The sequence below is a fragment of the Leuresthes tenuis genome, unplaced genomic scaffold, assembly GCF_036924035.1.
Source record: "Leuresthes tenuis unplaced genomic scaffold, fLeuTen1.0.hap1 SCAF_4, whole genome shotgun sequence".
NCBI lineage: Eukaryota > Metazoa > Chordata > Actinopteri > Atheriniformes > Atherinopsidae > Leuresthes > Leuresthes tenuis.
This window is the reverse complement of record NW_027325358.1, coordinates 19,582,414-19,598,987: the sequence shown is the minus strand read 5'-3', so window position 1 is coordinate 19,598,987 and position 16,574 is coordinate 19,582,414. Positions and strand designations below refer to the sequence as shown.

General features: G+C 44.9%; 1 protein-coding gene across 8 annotated transcripts in view; it reads right to left on the bottom strand.

The window, feature by feature from the left end:
• lef1 (lymphoid enhancer-binding factor 1) overlaps nucleotides 1-10,389 on the bottom strand; it is a 40,933-nt gene extending 30,544 nt beyond the window's left edge. For 7 of the 8 annotated variants that reach the window (XM_072384974.1, XM_072384975.1, XM_072384977.1 and 4 more), the window contains exons 1-3: nucleotides 9,312-10,388; nucleotides 7,428-7,491; nucleotides 6,027-6,154 (exon numbers count right to left, since the gene is read on the bottom strand). In XM_072384974.1, coding sequence (XP_072241075.1) covers nucleotides 6,027-6,154; nucleotides 7,428-7,491; nucleotides 9,312-9,518 — 399 coding nt within the window. In that variant the 5' untranslated portion in view covers nucleotides 9,519-10,388. Of the gene's footprint in view, nucleotides 1-6,026; nucleotides 6,155-7,427; nucleotides 7,492-9,311 lie in introns of all 8 variants that reach the window. The other variant, XM_072384976.1, reaches the window with a different exon arrangement.
• Nucleotides 10,390-16,574: the final 6,185 nt, after the last annotated feature.

Genomic DNA, 16,574 nt, shown 5'->3' with positions numbered 1-16,574 from the left:
CAGCAGAAAGAAATAATGAGCTTCTGAAAAATATGAAACAGCAAAACGAAGGAGGGAGGGCGAGAGCACGCCCAAGACTGACCAGATTCATACAACAGAGCAGCTATTGATCATAGCTCCATTTCTTAGCCGGACAAAGTGAGGGCTGTCTGAGCTTCTCTGAAGTCTGGACACAGCCGGCAGGATTTGTAGCCATTTTTTCACCCCTGTGATCCCCATTGTTCCCCTCGCTGCAGTTTACCAGTTGGAGCGCTGCTCACCTCTTTATAGACCTACAAGCTGTCAGGATGAAGTAAAAAAAAAAAAAAAAAAGCTTTTCATGTTTTAACTCATTTTATGGCTGTATCAGGGAACAGTGAGGTACTGTGATCGGCCTTTTGGGACCACTGCCAAGCTTCGATCTAGGCCTAAAGACGCAGGGCCATACAAACTGTATTTTTAGATTTAAAAAAAAAAACACAAACCTGTGGAGCTAGTTTATGAGATTTGACTGTAATGCGTCTAATTTTGAGCAGCCTAAAGCCAAGTTCCTGAACTCTAACCATGCCTTTCAACTTTCTGCAGTCATAACTTTAGCAACAGTTTTGCACGACAAAATTGACTGAGGAGGAAAAAAAACAAAAAAAAAACGCTGCACAAACCGCCTTCAAGGCTCCACTTCTTATCCACCCTTACAGGAAGTCCACACCCAGGCCATTCAAACCAAACTGGGCATCAGGGACAACCTTGGCGAGGCCCTCCACTGACCCCTGGAGATCAGCAGCAGGCTGCTGGTGAAGAGTGAAGCCCCCAGAGCAGGTGCTGAGGCCCGAGCGGCAGTCTGTCCACGGAAGCCTGGCTGGCTGGCTGGCTGGCTCCAGGCTGCGCAGCTTGATTGGTTAAGCTTCACCCAGCTCAGTGGCAGGATTGGGAACGAAGAAAGTGTCATCGTCTATGAGGGCTCTGCTTTGAGCTGTGACACGTGCCCAAAATGAACGTCACCAGGGCGTGTCATGTGCGTGTCTGCATGTGATGCTCACAAGCAATCGCTTTCCTGTAAAAAGTCTCATTATCAAAATTTTGAGCACGAAACGTGAATCATTTCAGCTTAACCGCTGGCTGTCGCTCATCTGCCAATTCTCTCACAGCGAATATGGAGAAAAGTTGCTCATCTCAACTGTTCAGCCGGTCCTTTCTAGTCCCGATGTGGTAACATTTCTTCGAATTGTTGTTTTTATGTCCCTCGATGGCACAGAAGGCGCACTCGAAAAAAAAAAAAAAAAAAAAAAGCCTTAAGAAGAATTTCAACAAACTACCTTTTCACATTCTAACAAATCAGCACGCATGCCTTAACGTCGCCAAGAAAAATAAATCACCCAGAAACTGCAGTCTTGATTGTCTGCGAGCGCAGAGAGATATGTGCTGTTGTTGTTTAAGATGAGAACCAAGGGGAAGACAATCACTCTGCCGAGCTCCATTTAACAAGATGAAAACACTGATAAGGCGATAGCAACCACATGGCGTCATTAGCACGGTGCATATGGACTAAATGTGTCAACCAGCGCGGCCATACGATGGGGGGGGGGGGCGAGACAAACCTTGGCGTTAAAGGCCCTGTTTATAAAAGCCCATGACAGAGCGGCACCACAAAAAGCCTGGGAAGCCGAGTGTTTCTTCTGTGTGGGGTCCGCGGTGCAGTCCTCACACACATGGCTCATTGTGTGAGACCTGCACAGCAGATGACACCGATGTCAGCGTGACTCTGATTTGGTGTATACGCCATAAAACGGAGAGAGCGAATATACTTCTGCCTTTGGACAGTCGTTACATTGGATTGGATTGGTTTCGAGACTAAAAACATACGCTTAAAGAAGAAGAAAAAAAGAGTGGATGATCCGAGGATGAGATAATCAGATGGAGTCCAGGCAGTAGGGAGAAACTACTCGAGCTGCCGTCTCGAACGTTATGTGTGGACATGGAGGGCTGCTGGTTGATGCAGTGTTCTCTTTAACAGGGATCTTCCACGGTTGCACTGAGGGCATGGGCTCAGGACACACATGGCACTGAGGGACACCAGAGCGGTCCTACCAAATCCCGTTAGGTAAGCCTGGGTTAGTGATTCCACGCTGCGAGACACTGGCTAGCAGATCCGTCACGTTCCCACTACATCAAAGGAAAGCTCAGTACAGCACCCCTCCTCCACCCCTTCCTTCTCGCCATGAGGATCTGCAATTGAGGGTCCAAATGGGAAAAAAAAAAGAGAAAAAAAAGCGCACTGCAACAGAGAGACAGCTCTCTAAACCCCCCCCCACCAGCAACCCCGGTAACAAGAATGAATAAATAAATAAACGAATGAATTGTGGGGGAAAAAAAATGTAAAAATCACAGATTTTATTCCGATTCTCTCTTCAAGACTGTTCTTACAGAGCTGGAGATCAGTCCTCACAGTCAGGTGAAAACCCCCGTGCTGCCGCTCTGCACTGTCAACATTTCTACTAAACTAAGAACTGTAGCAGCATTTTCATCTCGGAGTTCACCACACGGATACGGCAGGAAGTCATGGTCTCACGCTTCTGGGGACTTGGATAAACCTATAGAGGAGCGTGCAAAACAGGGGCTTTGGGGGTTTTAACCAATGGTGGTCGCGGTGTTCGTGTGACAACAGCAGCACGCTCCGAGAATGGATTTTGGGTCATTTAAAAATATGCACCGACCATCACATGAACGGGGATCTTTTTTTAGAGGCTGACACTTCCAAATCCGGGCCTCGAGGCAGTGAAATCATCCTCATCGACACATCAAATTCAGGGTGATGAGGTCGCTTTGAAGATTCAACTTTGCAAACAATGTGGGAGACTTATTCTGGAATTATTCTGACCAGTACTATTTCTGATCAGTTTTCATTCATACAGCTGCTTTTTTTATTTTTTTATCCCATTTCCATCCGTTTCTTTCCAATTTGAGACAGCAAAACGTCACATACAGGCCCGTCCCGACGCTACCTTACACATCGGAAAATGCTGATGGGCAGCCGTCAGAGAGAGAGAGAGAGAGAAGAAGAAAAACATTCATGTTACAACACACCAGAAAAAAAAAAAAAAGCAATGAGAGAGCTTCTGCCCACTGAAACAACTGGAGCACTGCTGGGCTTTTTGCAGTTACTTCAACATAAGCAAACCAGCCCCTTCACTTGGAGTTATCCATCTTAACACGTTAAAAAGCTCCCACGCCCGCGGGAGACATTGATTAAAGCCAAAACATTTATTTGGTGGTGTGAAATAAACAAGTATAGGTCAACTCCACAGGCAAAACATAATTCCTAAGCCAAATGCTGTGACTAATAGCAGCTAATTTGCTGCTATAACTCCGTCCACAATGCAAAGCTTTTCTGTGTGCAGATGTTCCAAGTTTCAAGCATCACTTGCAGCAAACACAATGCCCCTTCGGCTCTTTCATTGAAAGCGCCGCGTCACAGGACCGATGACCTCCAACATCCTTACGCCTTTTACTAAGAACAACCGCAGACTCCGCGTCTTAAAACGACTGCAGGTTTACACAAACAGAGCATTCATGGCACACAACTGACTCCCTGAGGTAGGTGGCATTTTGTCAAGGTCCACATGTTCAAAGCAGCTGGCCTCTCAGGCACCTTCACACTAAAGTCTGAGCCCTTGTGGCGGAGTCAGCTCATTAAGCTCCAAGTCCTAAAATCTGCTGACAATCTGCAACTCCCAACAGCTCCATCATGAGTGGACGGCATGTGCAGGAATGTCATGGTCAATGGAAATCAATCTAAACTGCTGGGATTGGGGGTGGTGATGGGGTTGGGGATGGAAGAGAATGAAAGAGAGAATGTGCCTTTGATCTGGGTGAAAACCGATCCCAGGCCTGCAGATCTTGTGGCTGCGGTGGCCAGCAGCAGAGGCAGCGAGCTGACATCAGTGAGAAAGCCAGAGGACTCATGTTCCGTGATCCTTCCACCAAGCCTTGGCTCGTGTTATTGGATAAGTGAGAGAAACGTATATAAAAATGACTACCGTTTTATTGAAGACAGGGTTGGGGGGGGGGGGGGGGGGCAACCACATTAAATGAAATGAAAGCGGCGCTTTAGAAGTTTTGGCAGCAAGTTCGCCGCCTAACTGCCTGTCCTAATACATCTGCACTGAGGGGTAGTTTCCTCTCAGCTGGTCTCCATATAGACCTTTGAGTTTTTCAGCACCGCGGAATAATCGCTGACATTAGCCAGAAAACAAGCATCATAACCCACATTTCAGGAGCTCTTCTATTTGTAAACAGCGCAGGGCAAAGCAAAGCCTGAGGTAATCCCCATCCCCATTTCGCCACAGTGCCACATACTTTCACTTCTACAAGTTTGGCAGAGGAGAAGCGACGCAATTTTAACATCATTTCGTGATGGAGTTGCGTGTGAACGAAGATCCTTTACACGCAGCATGTGGCATCTACCCCTGACAATCACATCTGCTTCCCAAAGCTGCATCTTACACCAGCACACAGCCCGCACTCAAAAGCTTTACCCCGCTGAGAAAACCTGGCACCTACTGCACGAGCACAACAGGCAAAAGACCGTTCTGCACCATGTGGCAGCGTTTCCTGTGTGGAGGCACCAAAGCCTGGACAGACTGAACCCGTTTGTCTTCCTGAGTGTGACACAGAGACGTGGACAGGGCGGGATTAGAGTGGACAGCTGCCGGTGTGCTCTGCATTCTGCGTCTGCCTTTAGAGGAGAAATTTGCAAATGGGACAGACACAGGAAGCCGCCAGCGAGAGACCTGCAGCTGGCCTGAAATTAATACCGTTAAGGGGACGATGTCTGAAAGGCACGCCTCCCCTGGACGGCGCTGGGAACTCTCCTGCAGGGGAGCCTCAGAGATGCGATGCTGCCTTCAGGCCTCCTCAGTCATGCTGAGCTAATTAGAGGGTTTACGTGGGTCATGCAGACAGGCGTCGCTTGAGATTTCAACAGGGATATCTCATGGAAAGCACAGGAGACACGTAGCTTCCAAGGGTCACACAGAGTTCTCGAGGGGACAAGTGTCAACAACCCAGGGACATAGATCTATATGCACAGATACTACACAGGAAACGCTGACCACTGCACAATAATAGCTTCTGGAGGGGGAACAAGTCTGTTTACCTGAAATGCTGCTAATTCATTTTCTCCATGTCATCGATGCAGCGGCAATTTGTTGGCAGATTAATTCACGATTACGTTTCACCTTTCACCACAGGAAGGCTTTTCATTGATGCTAACGAATCATCACAATACGTCCATCCATGTGTTCGAAGCCAGCTCGTGAGGACAGTTCAAAAATCAGCCTTTTTTCCTTTTCGTTACCTCGCGTAGAGCCGCAAATAAGGAATTCACATGTCAAGTTAGCTTTTGATAAGCTCGCAAAGCGCTTGGGCAGCGAGGACTTGGAAGGACGCGTCACTGTTATTCTAGTCACCAAAGAGACGAGAGGCTATAAATAGGCGCACTTTACTAAATGTGCACATGTGAGAAGCTGAGAAAAATGAAAAAAGATAAATGAGGCGGTATTTTTACTTGACATAAGAGGAAGAAAATGCAGGTGAAAGTCGGGCCTGCTTTTCATCATTTTTTACAGCGCCAAGTCGATTGAGAAGAATTTCAATACCGACGGTGGCTAAAAAAAAGAAAAAGAAGTGACGTTTAATATCAAAGGCTAAATATATCAATAGTTGGTTGATTTAATCTCAGAACTGACCTCATACTATTTCGTTCAGAATCCGCTGATGTGTCCAACAAAATTCATTTTACTACCTCGCCACTTACTTCAGTTTCATCACGGGCGGTTTATTTAGCGTCTGAAATCTGATGACCAGTCACACACAGTTGTCATCCAAAATTAGGAACCGCTCACGTGCTCCTTTTGATCTGACAGGCAACCGATTCTCAAGTTTCAGGCTCCGCTTCATTGCTAAACCAACAGCACGCCAGGAGGGTCATTTCGGTTATGTTGGGGGGGGGGGGAACAATGGATTAAATCAAAGAAATGGCTACTCACCGTTCTGGCCATGGGTGGCGAGAGGGAGCCGTTGTTCATGTAGGAGTCGCTGTTCATGTTGCTCATCATGATGTATCCTGGGTAGCCCGTGTACGGGTGGCCTTTGCTGTACATGTCTGGATGCTTTGCTGATATGTTTTTTTTTTTTTAAAAAGGCAGAAAAACACAAGTCAGTCGCTGCACGTTGCGGCAGAATAAAGAATACACAAAAAGAGTGGAAATCGTCACCATGCAAATGTCTTTTAAGTCAACATCAGAGCTCCGGCCTTGGAGTGGGGCTTTAAACACGAGCTTAACTTCGAAAACGATCCCTTTCATGGATGCTTTAGTGACCGAAAACGGGGGAAACAACGCAGCTAATCATAAAGTTGGCCTGGTTCGATGCACTAATGATATCACTGTCTATCGCTTTAACCTGTGCCCCATTTCAATTGGCCCCTTTTGTTTGTGCCCTTTCTCCCCGTCTTACAGAGGAGGCTCGTATTATACGGCGGAACAATGGAGCCCCTCTGTGCCAATTAGCACCAATTAGAAGAACATACAGACTGTGTCAAAACAGGAGACACCCCAACTGTTCCTCTATGCCTTTGACCTGAGAGCTTTATACGAGAGGCCTCAATACAGCGCCACTCGCCACTCAGCTGCGCGCTGCGTAATAAGGCCAGAGGAGAGAAGGGCGGGGGGTGGGGGGGGGGCGGGTTCCTGCTATATAACCCGATGACAACATGGATCTTGTTGCTGAAGAAAGCCAGTGTTTGCTTTTAAGGAGGTCTTATTGGGGAGTGAAAGGGGAACAAAGAGGAGACACACTCCTCTTCACAAGCCGTAATGATGACCTGGAGCAGCGGGGTCAGGCTACAATGGCCAGGGAGCAACGAGTCCCAAGAGGCAGCAACATGTTGCATGTGACAGCACAACCAAAGGGCTGATCTATGGGAGGAAAGTTTGTTTGGGGAAGCTGACTGATGAGAAATAGTCTGACTGTACCATAACAAAATCCTTCCCAACATTCCCAAATAAAAAACATGTGAAAAAAGGCCACATTTATCCTTTTATTTTATTCGATTTTTTATTTTTTTTCCCCCCTTCTGCAGGCACCCGTCATCTGTGGGGTAGGTAACGGGGAGCCATGTTTACAAAGGCACAGCATGTCCTGACTAGACCTGGATCAGCAGAATAAGGAGCTCTGTTAGGAAAATAAATATATATATATAAAAAAAAAGAGATGAGTTCATTTGTTTTAGAGTGAAAAAGAAATGGGTGGCTCTCTTTTCCTCCCGTTGCCTTCATCTGTTCTAAAAAAAAATAAATCGGGGGTTTCATAATAAATAACTGGCATGCTGACTGTTGTCAACAGCAAAGCAGATTTGACAAGCTCCAGCTCAAGGCTTTGTCACTTACCATCTTCAAGGTCTCTGTGTTTTTCATGATATGAATCTTGCGGTATTTGGGACTGTCTAGCTGCCTGTAAAAAAAAAAAAAAACAGAAGAAGAAGAAGAAGAAGTAAGAAACAAATAAAATGATGGAGAATAAGGCCTTCAAACGCAGTTACACTCATAGTTATACTGATGCAGTCATAAATATTAGAGGGCCAAATGCCGTCCCTTTGCTTGTCCCCAAAGCCAAACAGGCTTGTGCACACACCCACACACACACACACACACACACACACACACGCCACTAACTGTAGAGGGGAGATGGAGCAGCCTGCATCAAAGCTTCAGAAGAACCACTTAATTAAGCTGCATGTCCTTAAGGAGCTTACAAATTAACTTGTTTTCAATACCATAGGTCCACTCTCATTTTCATCTCCAACTTTAAGCCTCCTTTCACACTCAAATAAACAAGAGTCTACTTGCGTTAGAAATGTAAAAAGCTCTGCGCAAAAAGAAGAGAAATCACGCGAGGAAACGGAGAAAATGATGCAAACGGCTTTTGCCCTGAACCTCGAGCAGTCATTTCCCCCCTCTTCTCGAAATCAAAATTAGGTAAAGGACCTCTTCTTTTTCGGAGCTCAGGCCCCTCAGGATGACTTCAAGCTGGGGCGAGGGGAGCGTCACTGGATTCCTGATTAACATACCGACGTTTCTCCAGGACATTTGGTGACGAATGTGCACAGGATTTCATTAGCAGCGCCGGTTAATGACAAAACAGCCCACTAAGTTTTTTTTGAGGGTGAAGCTGCAGCCTGCAGGACTGAGGTCGCAGCATGGGTGGAGGGACGTGCAGAAGAAATTCAAAAACAGCAAAAAAAACAACCAAAAAAAAAGCCAATGTGTGTCCGTGCTGCACTTAGAGAATATGAAGCCTCAAAGAAGCATTTAGATTTAGATGCATTTACAGTTATTACACAGTCAAAAAGGGTTCTTCTCTTGGAACCACCCGCCTCTGAAGAACCTTTTAATTGGATCGGGCGAGAATAAGTGAAAACAAACGCACCCATTTATCACACACAAAACATGCAAACATTACCAGCTTGACACCATTAAACAGACGCATCAGAAATGATAGCAAAAATCATCCCAGCATCCTGCAGAATAACTGAGGAGTGAGCCTTTTATTCAGGCTGTAGTCAACACATCGTTTCCTATAGAAAATATCAAAAAACATTGTTTGCCAGAAGGTTTTAAACCACATGTGCTGAGTGGATTGATGTGTGGAGCATACAGCTGCTGGCGGTTACTGTGTTATCATCAGCCAACTTGCAGGATGCTCACAAGGCCCAAAATTCTTAAATCTCTAAATATATCCTATCATCTATTTTTTTTTCTTCTTTCCCCCCCAGGGTAAATTTCATCGTGAATTCAACTGAGGAAGATTCAACTGCTGAGGAAAGTAGAAGGAGGCATTAACATCTGTAATCATTGGATTTTGTCCTGGAGGAGGCATCCTGAAGGGTTTCTGTCATTTGCTGTCAGAGGGCATCAGCCACATTTTCAAATACAGTAAAGCACACACAGACATGGAGGTGGCTTCAACGCACCTGAACTCATCTTAGACACGATTTAAACTAAAAAAATATATATATATAATAATAATAATAACAACAATAATAGAGGAGGAGTCATTAGAGAAAAAGAGGGAAAAACTGGGGGCCTGTTTGACTTTTGATGCAGCAGGATTTCTCAGTTTAATGAGCACGATTAACCCAGAGTGCCAAAAGCTGATTAGAGGCCAGGTCAGGTGAGGATTAGAGGAAAACAACTTTGAGGACCGCAGCAGAGAGACGTCAGAGTGACCCCACTCGTCTCTCCTCCACGCCAGCCGGTGTAAACACTACTCACATCGTGGTGGTTGCTGTTGGGGCTGCTCTCCGACTCGTTGACCAGAGATGACTTGATGTCCGCCAAGTCCCCCTCTTCTTCCGAGTGGCTCAGCTCGGCGAAGATCTGCTCCTTGTGCGGGTCTCCTTCGTCTTTGAACGGGATCATTTCGTCTGTGGCGCAAAGCTCCGGGTCTCCGCCGCCGCCGCCGCCCGACAACTGTGGCATGATTTGATTTCTTTAAAGAAAAAAAATCAAACCAAAAAAACTGACCGCCGCTACTGTCCGAAACTACGGAAGGTTAACTCCCAGTGAAATTCCCCCCCCCCAGAAAACCGAGCGGGAAAACGTGTCTCCTCTGTCTTGAACCGCAGCCTCGGAAGCGGCGTTGAAGCGCGCCGCCGGTGCGTTTTCACCGCGGAGCAACAGGAGGAGTCTGGCTGCTGTCAGCGTCCTCGCGCTTCACTTCCAAGAGACCGAGTCTCACAGCCAAAAAGATTTAGATGTACAGGGTCAAAATGAGAGTCCGGCGCGCCTCTTAATGTCATGGGGTGGAGGGGGGGGGGGGATAAAAAAAAAGGGGGGGGGGGGGACAAAGCACGAGTTAAAATCTCATCACCAGTTTTTAATTCAATCAACTGGAGACTCGGTGGTCCTGTGAAAATGACTTAACGTGAAAGTGCACATCTATGAAAATCCGACGAAAACATTTCCTCCGTGGTCCACTAAAGAGGCAGAAGGTGTCCTTCAATGTGAGAAGAAGAAGAATAAGGAGGAGGAGGAGGAGAAGAAGAAGGAAAAAGTAGGCTTACAAAACCAAAACACCGTCCGGAGATGGGAAGGTAACTGATGGATCTGTGACGGGAGGAAAGCGCAGTTTTAACACTTCGACGAGACAACGGGCGACTCGGTCAGCCGCCGAGATGCTTAAAAATACATCCTCCGAGTTGGTCGGATGAGTTGAGACGAAAGTAAAAGTCATGAAACAATCAAATAACGGAAGATAGAGTGGTGGTGGGGAAAAAAACACACAGAGGACCGACTTCCCACTGCTCCCAGCAGCGCTTCCACAGCGTAATGTAACCAGCGTGTGTATGTGTGTGTTGGTAATGTAGCTGCGCTCCCTCCTCCTTCCCCTCCCTTTTCTCCCCCCTTCAGACATTGGAAGGAAGGAGAGATGAAAGCAAAGCCGAGGCTCTGATTGACACCGCACCGATTGACACTCCTCCTGAGAGAGAGGTCTGTACACAGCTCACAACAAATGGGCAGACAGGGGGAGAAGAAGAAGAAGAGGATGAAGAAGAAGAAGAAGAAGAAGTGAGGCTTAAAGGCAGTCTGCGCGTGAGATGGCTTGAAAACAATTAGGAGAAATCATTTGAATCGAAATAGAGAAAGAGTAAGAGAAGCCTCGGTTTTCTTTAGCAGGCAAAAGAGGTGGAATTCAGAAGTTTCATGGTAATAGCTGAATTTTTAAGAGGAAATGCTCCAAAGCTGAGGCCACTTTAGAGGATTTTTAGTTATTTCATTTTTTTTAAAAAAGGGGGGGGGGGTATTTTCAGCTCCTTACATAAAATCAGGTGTATGTCCGACTACAAATGTGTCCACAGAACGAACTCGTACACTGAACATTTATTTGCGTTCAGGCTAATAATTCTAGTTACATTTAATAAAAGTAAGATCTTCTCGTTTTTTTAATATATATATATATATTTATTTTTTTAAACGTTTGGTTCTTGGGTTTTTCATTATGCTGAAATTGTTTCGTATTGTCATTGTCGCGTGTATTTCCCTCACACTGGCGTGAACGCGAATGTGTTGGGAGGCCCAATCTGTCCCGCAGCTGTGGAGTTAACGAAGTAGCTACGTTTCAAAAATTGCCAACATAATAACCGAATGACGTGAAATCACAGGACAGGCCCAACATACGGTGTCTGCCACACTTCCCCAATTAATAAGTTGCAACTACACGTACAAAAACTGAAATAAACGACAATAACAACGAGTTAAGCCAGTGGCCCTCCAAAACTGTTTTTCTGCCTTTTTTTTTTTTTTTAAATCAGACATAAAAAAAAAATCAAGTGACAAAAGTGCGAAAAATAGGGCGCATCGAAGGGTCTTTATTAAGAGGAGGGGGGGAGTATTTTTACTTTCATATATTATAAAATGCAGGGCAAAGAAAGAAAAAAACACTGCAAATAAAAAGCAGTGGAAGAGGCTGCTTTCTGTGTCTGTCTGGGCATTGAGAGATTGCGTGAGAATCGAAGTTGGGATAGGGAGGCAGATCTTTATAAAGCGCGGAGGTGGGGTTAGCGGGGCGGAGTCGCGGCTCCCTTTGATCTTGCGGCGGCTGGCTCTTTCATCCCCAACTCCCCCCTCCCTCCCCCCCTCCCGGTTCCCTCACCACCGCCACCTCCTTCCCTTCCTCCCGCTTCCACCCTCCTCCCTCCTCGCTCTCCCTTGCCTTTGTATGACTAAATTTGGTCCGAGTGTGGAGCCGAGCCAACATTTCCACGTGTGCGTTCATCCCAGCTGAGAGAGAGAGAGGGGAGAAAAAGAGAGGGTGAGAGAAGGGGTTCTCTTCCGGGTAAGGAGACGGCGAGGAAAAAAAAAAAAAAAAAAAAGAAGAAGAAGAAAAAGATCAAAGGCTTTTGGGTTTTGGAAGCCGAGTGTGGATTCAAAAGCGCCGAGACTGGCTGCATTCCAGAGTGTAGCGGAAAGCGCGTGCTACACGCGCCCACTCACACGCGCGTGAATGAGGCACAAAAGACTGCGCACGCGGGAAACACACGCGCGTAAATACAGCACCGGGGAAGAGAGAGAGAGCTAATTAGATAGATTTCACATAGGAAGACAAGAACAACCAAACCTTTTATTAAAAAAAACCTTCAACATTATACTTCATGTTCCCAGCCAGAAACTGCGATAAAAGGTTAAGAAAAAAAACAAAAAACAAAGTCTGGCTGTTTTTTTTCTTCCCACCCCATCAAAAGTGTCTTTTTTTTATTTTATTTTTTTTTAGCTCATTACAGTTAATTTAATCATCCGGCACTTTTTTTTCTGGCACAGTCTGAAATGATGCTACCTACATCCACCAACACCCTAAAACTATGCTAACAGGAGTAACCCCCCCCCCTAATGTTCTGAAGCATTTACTTTGGATATGGTCTTAAATCATAAAAATTGGAAGAGAGAAGAAAATCTGAGGCCTATTAAGATATTAAAAAAGAGATGCTACAGGCCTGCAGGCCCGAGGAAAGAGACGATATCCAAACAAGCAGATTATAGATCACAGGCCTAAATAATTCCCCTTTTTTTCCTTCTTGTTTTTTTTTGGTTTATTGACATTCAGATATATAATTAAATACACTGTTATGGATGCCAACCTTGTTGTGTACAGGATCACTGAGACACACCGCCCCAAATTAACTGTACAAAGACATATTTTGTGAAGTCATTCCTAATGTTTCCTGTTTTTTGACAGTTCATTACACACCTTTTTTGAACGACTGCGTCCTAAACAAATTAATCAAAATGAGATTGTAGAAGTCAAGCTCGAATAAAGACCATATTAATGTGCCATTTGTGATTGGTTATGTCAGTGCTCAACCTACTGTACAAGATAACGGAGGGGGAAAAAAAAGTTCAATATCAACAAGTCAGCGGATTGATTAGAAAATCTGTCCCATCCCTTCAGGACGATGACTGAATGACGGGCTTAAAGGAACACATATGAGATCACGAAGAAGCAAAACAGAATAATAATCATTATTGCTTTTAACGTGGTACTATTGCCTCCACTGTGACATAATTCATCCGACTACACACAACATTAATCTCTAAAGGAACAATAAAAAAAATTAAAAAGCAGTTTGGAACAACTTGGAAGAATTTCCAACTTTGTCTCCATTGGTTTATTGTGTTTCAAGAGTGGAAGCCATGAGGGAAAGAGATTCATTGTTTTAATGTCCTCTGAGACACTGAGAGACCACTGCAGAGTCCATCTTTGGGATTAGAAGGCCGAAGAAATCATTTGTTTGCAGGATACTAGGCGTACACGTATGTCAGAGCAGTATAGATTTTCTTCTCTGTTCATTTAATGGATGCTGTTTGTGGCCGAACAGCAAGCCCACCTGTAGCATCCCATCATAGATAAAGATAAGGCGTTTGTCTGCGGCGATGACAAGTCAGCACAGGACTCTAATGAAGCTGCTGACAGAACCGCCGTGCCACGCTTATACTTGACATCAAACTACGTTATATTCTCCAGCGAGGCTCTGTGCATCACAGCTCTGGTTGTTAAAATTACCAGGAAAGTTGAAGTAGGGAGCAAAGAGAGAAGGGGAGGGAGGAGAAAAAAAAGCACAGCTACATTAGCATTTCTCTCCTAATGAGTTCATAAGAGTGACCCCTCTGGATCTCACATGAAAAGGAAGATTTCCTGCTGTGCTGTGACCTGAATTCAGTTGTCTCTCACTTTAGATACTCCATTTTGCATGTTATATAAAAGAAGAAATATATCTATATACACGGCATAATTTATCAGCAGTGGATTTTGATGCCTTATCTCCCTCCTTTAAGACCACTAACTGATCTCAAGGATGAAATAACATATTAATGGTCAGCACAAGTGTTGTTGAACATAATAATGCACATTTTGTTTAGTGTTCTCCTCCTTTTCTAAGTTTGGAGCAGGATAGGAGTTTGTCATACAGTAGGAGTTGTGTCAAACAAAATGCTTTTTGTTGAACAGCGCTCAGTCAAGGTCCTCTTTAGATCTATTATTGTCTCATCTTTTATCTGCTCTATTTTAATTGCAATGCACAATACTTCAAACAGAAATTAGCCTAATTATCTACCATTCGCTCATTGTGCTGTGCATGTGTGCTTCCGTGTTTGCAAGTGTGATACGAGACTGTTTAATGGGATGGTTTGTCAACATCAGCTCCCGAAAATTGCTTTCCAGAAGACTCCAGTGGTAAAATCGTTACACTGCCGTTTGTTCCACCTGCTAGTCATTCATAAAAACTTCCTTGATGTAAAGATTATAGCCCTTGCACTCACAGTCATCCGCAACAAAACGACAGGAAACAAACACTAAAATATGATGAAAAGAGGGTTTAATTAAAGCTGAAAGGAGACACATTTATCACAAGTGCAAATCAAAACTGGGGGAGGTCCAAGGTGAGTGATTATTGGTGCCTCGCTTTGACTGGTGGAAGATGAGTCACCTTGTTGAAGGCGAGGAAAGTGTCTTGGGGGTGAGTTGAAGGAAGATGGGGCAGACCTGTGATCTGCTGATTTATGGCAGTGCTCGAAGGAGGGTGTCTCAGACAAACTGTTATTAAAATGAAATTAACTACTTGATGGGAGGGGAGGGGAATTTGTCAGACTATGTATGTCATTGGTGCCGTGCATGTTGGAAAATGGACACTTAAGACATTCAGCTTAAGAGAGATATTCCACATAAAAGCTCTGTGATGTTGCTCATCAGCGCACTAGCTGCAGAACCAACTCTGGTTTAAGACTAAACGTGTAGACAGAGACTGTGGACAGAGAGGTGCAGGTGAATGAGAGGGGATTATGCATGTTGACAACAGATGGTGTAATCCTGGACATGTCGCTGACAGGGAGCGTCTCTGCACAAAGAGATGTTGAATTGTTGTTGACTTCCTGTCCATGTTGCCTACTGAGAGAGTTCACCTGTGTTACCTGCCAACTGAGTGTGTATGTGGGTGTGTGCGTGTGTGTGTGTGTATGTGTGTGACATCATCAGCTAAATTGTTGCCAAGCTACAAAAGCAAACTCCAGTCCATTCATGGTGTGTCTGAAGTCTGAAGATTTCTACCACACCTCTCTCTGCTGCACTTCATTTCAACTCAGTTCAGTTCAGTTCGGCTTCTACTTTAGCCAATGAATTCTGCATCTTTTTCCTGTCCTCGTTATGTTTACTTGCAATTTTTCCAAAAGTGATGCCTATCTGTATTAGAGTGCTAACGCTCCACCTCTACTCTGGGTTTCATTATAAATGAGCACAAGAATGAAAAGTCTGGTGATGACAGATACCCTTATGCTCACCTCATCTCCATCTTCTAACCATCAACTTATCTGTTGGTGGAACAGATAATGGCAGTAATTGGCAGGGGTATGTTATCAGTGTGTCTGTTTGCAGGATAACACAGACACTACCAGGGTAAATTTGATGAAGCTTGATATAAAAGTGGAGCGCGGGCAAAGGAAGAACCTACTGAATTTAGTTTAAGTCCTGCAGAATTACCTTTAAAACTGTGAAATGCAGTTTTGGCCCTGATTGAGGGCTGTCCTCTCCTGGTGACTTCTGATTAAAAGTCATTTGGGTTCATCAGTCGCTGGACAAGAGAACTAACTAGTAGATGATGCCATAGGAAAAGTTTGAAATCAGACAGAAATCAGCATACATGCTCTGAGAACTACACAACATCTGTACAAAGTTTCACTGGATTAGTCATAGAGATATTTAAGTCTGCACGAAATCAGTGCACTAGACCATCTTCTCCTTTAAGCTCCTCTGTGATGGTGGATAAAAATGATACAGTGCAGCATTTCTGCATTTGAAACTGTTCTAAAACAACAACAAAAAAGTTTACCCTGGAAGATCCTCTCCTGACTCCTGAACCTGACTCCAGTTCTCCATCTTCACAATTCAGTAATGCTGACAGAACGAGAGAAGCCCTGAGCTGGAGATCACTATTCCCCTGAGACTTGGCTCACTCTTGCACGAGACAGGGTTAAACTTGAAAAAACAGAGTGCTGGCATGCCACCACCATCACAAGACAACATTTGACAAACATGCACAGGCGAAATCTTTATCTCTCTGGTTCTCCTCTCCATCTCAACACACGGCACATGTCCACACAACGCAATGAAGCTCAAAGGTGCTAACTCATCGCAGCCAAAATAAAAATCCTTTGGGGTATTTAATATCATAACAGGTAGCCTGTCTTTTCTCTGCATGTACACGCAGCCCCCGTCCGGCTGCCACTCCAGAAGACTAATGAGCAGATTAACACTTGGCTGACCCAGGTGCCTTTAGGGAAACTGTCTGTGAGGGTGTTTACCTACAAACTTCACCCAGATGGGACGGCCACCTTCTCTGCAGAGGACCCATTGCAGCAGTTTGTAGAAATCTGCTGAGTTTTCCTACCGGCACCGTGGCCGATTAACGCTCTGTGTGCTGAACAACAAAATGAAACCACCGATACTTACAATGAAACAATGAATATGGACATTCGTAAAAATCTGAGGAA